The sequence below is a fragment of the Coturnix japonica genome, chromosome 18 (genome assembly GCF_054131305.1).
Source record: "Coturnix japonica strain WE chromosome 18, WE-NBRP24, whole genome shotgun sequence".
Lineage (NCBI taxonomy): Eukaryota > Metazoa > Chordata > Aves > Galliformes > Phasianidae > Coturnix > Coturnix japonica.
Window position 1 is genome coordinate 10,065,539 of NC_140680.1, and position 8,978 is coordinate 10,074,516.

General features: G+C 57.3%; 1 protein-coding gene and 1 long non-coding RNA gene across 5 annotated transcripts; both read right to left on the reverse strand.

The window, feature by feature from the left end:
- Window positions 1–989: 989 nt before the first annotated feature.
- On the reverse strand, window positions 990–3,361 carry NKX2-5 (NK2 homeobox 5). 2 transcript variants are annotated; one of them, XM_015875963.3, is made up of 3 exons: window positions 2,790–3,221; window positions 1,885–2,119; window positions 990–1,722 (listed from the first exon to the last, which is right to left on the reverse strand). In XM_015875963.3, the coding sequence occupies exons 1-3, from the start codon at window positions 3,067–3,069 to the stop codon at window positions 1,512–1,514; spliced, it is 726 nt and encodes a 241-aa protein (XP_015731449.2). In that variant the 5' UTR covers window positions 3,070–3,221; the 3' UTR covers window positions 990–1,511. The 2 variants fall into 2 exon arrangements, with proteins under 2 accessions (XP_015731449.2, XP_015731448.2); XM_015875962.3 differs by having other exon boundaries at window positions 990–2,119; window positions 2,790–3,361.
- A 1,955-nt stretch (window positions 3,362–5,316) lies between these two features.
- Window positions 5,317–8,757, reverse strand: LOC146757932 (uncharacterized). Of its 3 annotated transcripts, none has more exons than XR_014935628.1 (3): window positions 7,705–8,623; window positions 6,666–6,831; window positions 5,317–5,805 (listed from the first exon to the last, which is right to left on the reverse strand). It is a non-coding gene; the product is annotated as an uncharacterized LOC146757932 (long non-coding RNA). The 3 variants fall into 3 exon arrangements; XR_014935626.1 differs by having other exon boundaries at window positions 6,666–8,271; window positions 8,552–8,594; XR_014935625.1 differs by having other exon boundaries at window positions 6,666–8,757.
- Window positions 8,758–8,978: the final 221 nt, after the last annotated feature.

Sequence of the window (8,978 nt, forward strand, 5' to 3'; positions counted from 1 at the left end):
GGACCCCCCCCCCAGCACAGCCCCCAGCCATCAGCATCTGTGCTCAACACAGCTTTGGGGGCTCTGGGAGCAACACCCAGGTCTCTCTTTCCATTAAGAGAGATAGAAAGAAGATGGGAGCCCCTTATCTGTGCGATCCTACCCGAGGGTGTGTGCGGTTGGTCCCTTCGGGAAGGAGGGGCAGGGGCTGCAGAAGGCTCCGTTCACCCTCAGTCTCTCATCCCTGTCCCAGGGCCACAGCCACCCTGTCTCCATCCCTGTTTACTGATGGCACCGATACGGCCAAGACAGGAGAGGTTACAGGTTCCCCTAATCGCCTTATCGCCGGGCCGGACAATCTCAGACACTCAGAGGATGTTTTGACTGCGCTGAATTACAATGTTTGTTGTTTCTCACTCCCAGTAATTGACATTTAATAGCGACTACTGTAAAAGCGGACGAGGGGATGGAGCTGAGCCAGAAGAGAGGTAGGAACCGGGAGGGGGGAGCACCATTCGCTGCCCCCGAGCACTTCGGGGCCGGGAGGTGCTTTGTCCCTTCTCTATATGGGAAGTAACGCAATGGGAGCACGGGCAGGACCCGACCCGATAGTTCATGCTCGGAGTGTTGCTGCCCTCGTATTGCCTTTCTATACCAGGAAGAAATCCGCCTCTCCAACCTTCGGCCCCGAAGTGCCGGGGGGCAGCGAGTGGGACCCCTCCCCACCTCCCAGAGCCCCCCCAACAACTCTCCCACCCCCTCCCGCGATGGAACTGGAGGGGACAAGGCACAGCGGCCCTGCCCGAGCTGGGGGGAGGTTCTTGAGCAGCTTTTAAATTGTTTGTGAAAATACATAAACGCACGCACCAAAACGGGAATCGCCGCAATTACGGAAGGGGTACAGAAGCAGAAAGGAGGGGAGAAGTATTATAAAAAGGTGATCGAGGGCAGCACTGGGAGCCCGACCCGGGGACTCTCGTCTGCCCAAGGAAGGCCAGGGACGCGCAAGGTGAAGCCACTCTCTTTAATGACAACTCGCTGATATCCGTCAGCTCGTACAGTAAAGGGAAACACGTCCGAACGGGCGGCGGGGCGAGGAGCAGACAGTGCATCTGAATCCTAACTCACGTTTTAGTGCATAACCCTACGGGGAGCGGGCGGGGCGGGTCGGAGCTCCCGGAGCTCGGTATGGGCGTCCCCGTCCTGCGCTGGTGACAAGCGACGGCCGGGCAAGAGGGGAGGGGAGGAGGAACCGGACGGGAAGTGCAAAATTAAATGTGGTTCTCAATAATAATTAGGATAAGAGTTTCAAAAGAATAATAATGAGTTGTAAGGCTCGGCTTGCTGTTGTTTAGGAACAAGTCAAGTGAAATGACGAACTGTTCTGTAGAAAGATGAGGGGAGGGGAATGAGCGGGCCGAACACCGAACCCCAGAGCCCCGGGGAGCTCCCCGCGATCCCGCACCGAGCTGCCCTCGCCCCGCAGCCCGGATCTGACCCGACCCCCCCCGCAGCTCCGGGCCCGGGTCGCCCTACCACGCTCGGATCCCGTGCAACGTGGAGATGCCCGCGTTCCCCTGCGGGATGGGCGGCTGCACCGAATTCAAGTCCCCCACGCTGAAGTTCATGAAGTTGTTGCCTGCCGCCGAGGGCTGCACGGGCTGCACGGCCGGGTAGCTGCAGTTGTAGTTGGCGTTGCAGGCAGGGCTGTTGTAGTTGGGGTACGCGGGGTAGGCGTTGTAGCTATAGGGGTTAATGCTGACATTGTAGGGCGAGCTGTAGGGAGAAGACTCCCCCAGGCAAGGCTTCCCGTCCCGCACCAGCACCGGCACCGCTATCCGCCGGGGGGGTGGGATCCCCACCATCTCCAGGGTCTGGTCCTGTCTCTGCCTTTTGCATTTGTACCTTCTATTCTGGAACCAAATTTTCACTTGGGTGGAGGTGAGCTTTAGGACATTTGCTAGATGGTCTCTCTCGGGAGCCGAGAGGTATTTCTGCTGCTTGAACCTTCTCTCCAGTTCGTAGACTTGGGCTTGAGAAAAGAGGACGCGGGGTTTCCTCCTTTTCCTCTGTCTGGGCCGCTCGGGATCCTCCAGCTCTCTCTTCTCCTGCTCCAGGCTCTTGTGCAGGGAACACAGTTCTGCAGCAAAACACACGGACAAAGGAAAAACAGGGAGAGCAACACATAAAAAAAGGGCAAAGCGCTGTTACTGACCCGTGTGCACCGCGACAGAACCCCGCGGCGCCGCTCACTCCAATCCGTGTGGGGTCTACAGGGGAGCAGCTCCGTCCTGGGCTTCCGAGCACCTCGTGAGCAATTTGCAATCGTTGTTATTATTGTTCTCATTACTATTTTTATTATTATATTTGCTTAGTTTTCGGTTTTTTGGGTTTTTTTTTTAAGGGTTTGTTTGCTTTTTGTAAATAAGGCTTAGCGCATCCCTTTTGGTTCTGCCGCAACTTGGGCTTGCCTTATGCTTGGATTTGTTTCGTATTTGAATTAGCCTCGTATTTGGATTTATCTCATATTTATGTCCCTTTGTATTGAATCCCACCCCACGGAGATGTTCTCGTTAGAAAAAGACTCTCTGCCTCGTTGCTCTCCGGCCACAGCTGAGGCCTCGCGAATCCCCGCACCTCCCCTGCTCCATCCCGCAGCCCCAGCGCTGCTCCTGGGGGTACCGGGAGGTCTCTCCCCATCGTGGCACCTCGGAAGGCCTTATGGTGCTCCTCCCGAGCTCCCACTCGCCTCGGACCCCTGGGCCGGGCTGTAAAGGGCCAAAAGCCACAACCCCGGGCTGCAGTTTTACCTTTCTTGTCCGCCTTGGAATCCTTGGCCGCGTCCATTTCCCCGTAGCTCTTCACGTAGTAGGGGCCGGGGAAGGCGGCGGGCGGTTTGGCCGGGGGTGGTTCGGGGAGCTCGGGCAGGGCAGGAGGCTCGGAGCCGAACGTCTCCTGCTTGAAAGTAGCCAACATGCAGGAAGGCGAAGAGAGCTCCATGGGGGCCAGACCGCCCTGCTGCTGCTGCTGCTCTAGGTTCAAAATATCCTTGACCGAGAAGGGAGTCGTCGTCACAGGGCTAGGAAACATTGCGGAGGAGAGCGGGGCAGCGGCCGCAGCCCGGGGTCATGGAAGGGGAGGCGAGGAGCGGGCGGCCGGGAGCGCTGCTGCAGCGTGGGCTGCGGGGGGGGGCACATAGCATCCCGAGGGAGGCGGCCCTGTGCTCTGCGAGCAGGTAGGAGCGGACCATAAGGGACGGGAAGGAGGGACTAGGCAGTTTTTGGGTGACTTTAGCTTTCTATTGGCCAACATTGCCGTGATGGTATGAGAGATGCAAAGTTCCATGTCACCTAATATAGTAATACATCGCAAAAACATCCCCACTCATTTAAAGGGGCGGCACTGTATTTATCCAGCTTTCCCCTCTCAGTTTGTTGATCCATTAAAAAAAAAAAAAGAAAAGAAAAAGAAAAACACTCCCGACTGGCCTGATGTGTACAGAGCCCCTATCTGATGCCATCTATCATACAGTCAGATTAAATAAACAGGCCGGGAGGAAACCATCAACCAAATATGTGCTGATTTCATTTTTTTCTGAAGGAAGGAACGGAGTTTTCGTTTTTAGTGTTCTGCAATATCCGATCGCAGGAACTACGAAACGGGAGATCGCCGCGCTGCGAGCGTGGCCGAGGGGAAATCCGTGCTTAAGGGTCGCACAGACATTGAGGTGCAATCGCAAAGCCCTGCGACACTGCGACCCTGAGCAGCCCCTGCGAAGGGCGGGGGGGGGGGGAAGGGGGTGGAATGAGGGGTTGTTTTTTCCGCCTTCGTTTGTGAAATTTTCAAACCAAACCAAACCCTACGAGGGCTGCTCCGCCGCTACATGACGGCGCTCGGAGCATCGAGGGGTCCTGGGGGCAATGCAACCCTGGGGGCAGTGCCGCTCCCGGGCCGGTCTGGGCGCTCTCGGTTCTGTGTCCGCCCGTGGGGACCCGCACGCCCGGGATAGCGGCGGACTCGGTGACTTCACGCACTCGGAGTCGCTGAAGGGATCCGTAGCAGCAAACCCTCCGGCTGATGAGGGGCGGTGCGGAGCTTTATGGCTTAGGGGTGAGAGGCAAAAAAAAAACCAACCAAACCACAAGAGTCCCCTTGAGCGATTTATTCGGTGCGGCTCCGCGAGGCGGTGGGAGATGGGGCCGGGCAGTCAGCGGAGAGGCCCCACGGTTGCGGTGAGTCGGAGCGTCCCAGGCGGGCACTGCCCGGAGCTGCGGGACGCCGGGCCAGGTTTGTAGGTGAGGGGAGGTTCGCAGGGTTTGTCCCCTGGCTGCAGCCGGGCCCTGCCGCAAACCTTCCTCCAGCAGATGAGGATGAATGCTTCGAGGAGGGGAAAAGCCGAGCACCTGTCTGCAACTGTGCCCCGAGCTGCTGCCTTCCCCCTCCGGAGAGGTTTTGCACCTCTGCACTTTCGAGTCCCTCTCGGGGACACTGAGTTAAGGTTCTTTTGCGGGTGGAGCTGTGGCTTTGGGGTCGGGGTTGCAGCAGCCCTCGCCATCTCCGTGCAGCCTCCCGCTGCCGCCCCGGGAGCGCTTATTTGCGAAGCAGATCGGGATCTCGCGCTGACAGTCGGAGCGATTAGGGTGCGGGGAGGCCTGAAATATGGCTATTTAATGAGGGAGGACGGCTGCGCTGCCCGAGGACGTCCCCGGGATACCGGGCCCGAGGGGTCCGGCTGCTCGGAGGTGTCTTTTCTCTGCTGCAGGAAAAAGGATGAGGAGCCTGGGGAGGTCGGTGACAGCTTCCCAGAGCCTCCCGTGTACCGGGTCAACGGGGCACTACCCTGCGGCCTTTCAGACCTCGTTGCCTCCCTTTCATTTCTCTGCAAGCTAATCGAGATAGCTTAGGAAAATACTAAAATAACGAAGTGAGCGCGATCTCCCCCTAAACCCTGCCGGACGGCAGTAGGCCCACCCGCTTTCAGGGCAGCTCCTTCGGGACGGCAGAAATCCGAGTGTACGGGGCTACCGGGAGGCACAACGCCCGTCCCGGCTGCACGGCTGAGCTCTCAGTGCGGGGAGAAAGGCACTGCCCACCCGGGGAGCCCGCAGAGCATCCCCGTCGGGGCGGCCCCGGGGGTGCGGGCAGGAGATCGGCCGGTGAACGGCTGCTGGTGGAGCATTGAAGGGCTTCCTGCAGTCACACGGCCGCTCCCGATCGATGTGGGCCCGGCTGCAGAGGGTGGAAGTGATTAATTGAACGATAAGCCGGAGCTATCATTTGGAATGTCATTAATGCGTCGGGGAGACATTCATTGGAGACAGACAGCGTTATCTCCGCTTTATCTTTAACAATGCATCACTTTTAATACTGCAGTTTAGAAACAAATGGGGGCTTTAGCCTTAGCCCTTTTCCACGTGTTTATATTTTTGGAAGAATCACAACTAGTGGGAGTCCCGGGCTCGGTCCCCTGATAAATGAACATTAGCACTTTTTAGAACTACTGTATCAACAAAAAGAGCTGCAGGGCCGCAATAATTGGTGAAAAAGCAAACACTGAGCAAAGAGAGGCCAGGTCTGCTCTGTGTCCGGCTGATTGATGAATAAGTCACTGACACGTTGCAACTCACGGACTTTCCGGGTCGGGGCTCAGCAGCACCCATTCTCCATTCCCCCGCCTCCTTCCCCGCTGCTCCCCGGCTCACTCCGGGCTCCGAGCACCGATACGGGCGGTTCAGCGCCCACTCAGCTTCGAACCGATCCCAGCGCCCACGAACCCCTCTCAGGCTGGGGCTGAATTCCACACGGTCCCGTCGCTTCTCTCCAGGACTGCAAAATGAAATTCGTTTAAATTATGTATTCTGAGAGCTTTTCTCTCTGAAAACAAGCAAACAAACAAACAAAAAAAGCCACCAGAAGCTCCGCAGGGCACATCCTTCCCCCCCCCCCCCCCCACCCCTGAGCTTTCGACACCTCGGACTGTTTAGAGAGAGAGAAAAGGGGCCTTTTGGAAAAGTTTTCCTCTTACTGCCACCCGGGTAAGGTGTCCGGCCTCCCCCCCTTGCCCCCCCGCCCTAATTCCCGGCTATCTCCCGAGGACTCTGTTTATACCTCGCCGGTAAACGCTGGGTTTTAAAACCTTGTCACTAATTGAGTGCTAACACTTCAGGTGCTATAGATTTGTTAAGAGCCAGTAGTCCAGAAATAGCCTATTAGGGTTTCCTTGCTCGAGCTGGTGCCAATCTCCCCGTTCCCATAGAGGGACCTCGGCATCCCCGCTGCTCCCCGGGGCTGGGAGAGCTTTGCTTTCACCCCACCGCGTTCCTGCAGAGGAAAACGCCTTCGGAGCTGTCCAGGCGCTTCTCCCTGTTGCAGCCACAATCCCCTCCTTCCTTTGCTATGGTTCTTTCGGGCCTTTCTTGTTGGAACAGAGCGAGTTCCCAGTGCCCATTTCCTGCGGGGGGAGCATCCTCCCACCCCCAGCGCCTCAACTCGGGAACTGAGCCGGGAAAAGAGATTTCTGTCCTTCCGAGCAGGGCAGAACGCGGCCGGGAAGCACCCGCTTGGGTCTTCTTCCTTATTTCTGGGCGATTTTTTGCCAAACCCAATAAGAAACCGCTGCGTGATGTTTCGGTTTTAGAGCCCCTCTGATTTTGGAGAGAAGAGACGGTTGGCGGCTGCTCTCCCACCTCGGTCGGTGACTCGGGACGGTGACCGGGGCACGGTGACTCGGGCAGCAGTTGTGGGTTTTCCCTGCTGCCCTCGCTGGGCTCCGTGCCTGGAATCCGGCAATTAGGCTGGCTGCTGCTCCGCTCCGCTGGAGGTGGGTTTCCTCCCCTTCGGCTGAAGCTCAGGCTGCAAAACGCTCAGAGAAACGAAATGCTTGAATTTTACCTTCCTTTAGCTTTTCAACCTGTGCCGAGTTCGCTGGTGGGAGAGCAATAAGGGACTTTACTCCCGTCTCAGAGTCAGAGCACTGCCATAGCGATCACCCTTCGGTGCCGCCTCCGGTACGCACCGTTTACATGAGATCGAGTAGAACCTTTTTAATGGAGTGAGTTAATTACCAAAGCGCTCGTTCGTTAAGTTTCCAAGGGGAACACGACGCGGTACAGTTCTTTTAGGGTCAGAAAAACTAAATGAGGGCAGTTTCACGTTTAGTAAACACAACAACGGCTCGGCACGGGAATCTTGTAGCCAGGGTGCAGCAGCGGTGTCAGTAGATGGGCAAAATCGTTTTAAAATCGATTTATTTGTTTATTTGTTTCCGGACACAACGAGCCGTGGGCTTATTCGAAGGACAAAGTTGTAACTGCGGCGGCTGCCCAAGCACAGCCCCGACCGCCGGTACCGGGTGGGGTAGGAGCCGCCTCGGGGATTTCAGGGCATCCACAGGTTCCTCCTGCTCGTGCAAATCCGATCCTTTATGCGATATCACGCCGTGGGTCCGCTCCGGAGCTCTAGAGCAGCGGGATCCCGCTCCCACCCCTCCACGGGTCGGGGCTGCCCTCGGCCCTGCAGGCGGGATGTGCGGCTCGGGGTGGGGGCTCGTTTAACGTGAGATGGTGTTGGAACATTATTTGTCCTAAAAGGCATTGCCGCCTTTCTCCCGCTGTCCCACTTCCCCGCGGCTCCCAGCGTTCCGCACCCCCGGGAGAGCCCCTTCCAGCTCCGAGCCGGGGAGGGGGGAGGATGAAACCGGTCGAGTTACAGAGCCCTGACCCTTACCTCCGCTCCACTGTCTCCCGGCGATGCCCCCTCGGCTCCTGCCAGGGCCCGGCTCGTGACCCACAGCCAGGGAGGCATGAAATCGGCTGCCGAGACAGCAGGGACGGGCGGTCGGGGCGCTCTCCTTCCGTTTTCCCACTCCTGCCCGGGGGAGGCACGGGCTCCCTCGAAATCCCCCACCCACTCTTGAGGCTCACGGCCAGCTCATAATCAATTTAAAAATAATAACGAAAACGAAAGGAAACCCCACTAAGTTGCCACGGTCGGACCCGCTTTCACTTTTTCCCCTATCCGTCCGTCTTGCTGTTTTATTGCTGTTTTCATTTCGGTTTGCGTTTCCTCCTTTTCCCACCATTGAATTGGGGAAGAGGAGGCTCCCGGCATACGAGCTCCTTGCTGGAGGGCCGCACCTGCTAAGCGCAGCCCTGCGGGGAACATCCAGCCCCGTCTACGGCTCCGAACCTCTCGGGGACTCTGCAACGGAGCGTCCCGGCTCTGCCAGCCACCCCCGGCCCCTGCGGCTGCTGCTCCGCGTCCTCCGGCGGGGGGAAAACGGCTGAGAAATGGCTGGAGAAAAAGCCACCATACGAGAGAGGGAAAGTGGGAAATAAAGACACGGAAAAGAGTTTGTACCCGCCCGATGAGCGTGCAATATACGGTATATTCGCGACAAGAGAGTGAGAGAGAAACGAAAATCATGTGCATATTCTTTAGGTTTGTCATTAGTTTCCCCTCGGTAACGTTTTCGGGTTTGTCGCATCTCGAAAAGTTTCTTTTAAAATTTCAAATGAAAGCCGCATCCGCAAAAGCAAACCCGCAGTTTTGATGCGGTCCCCCCGTTTCTTACCGGCCCGTTTTGGAGCCCTGCTGAGCTCAGCCCTTCCCCGCAGGGACACAGACATAGAAAGGCGGAGAGGAGCTCGGGGCGGGGGGGGAGGGTGCTGCAGCAGCCCGGACGCCTCCCGTGCTCTGTTGGGCAATTAAAGAATGGGGAAAAAAATAATCAGTGAAATATGAATTTATCTTGTGGACAGAATTGATTTCTTAAAGAAATTGGAGAGCATCGTTTTTGGCTGTTGTTTGTTTTTTGTTTTTTTTTTCTCACGGTTCTGCGTGCTTTCCTCACGGCTTTTTGCTTTTGAGGCGATTGGGGGGGAGGGATGTGGCCGAGCTGCAAGAGCTCGGGGGATCCGATGGGAAGGGCGAATCGCACAGGGTGATCCCTGAATGCCAATGTTGTAAGCCGGGCCCGTGGTGCCCGCTGCTACCGTGCC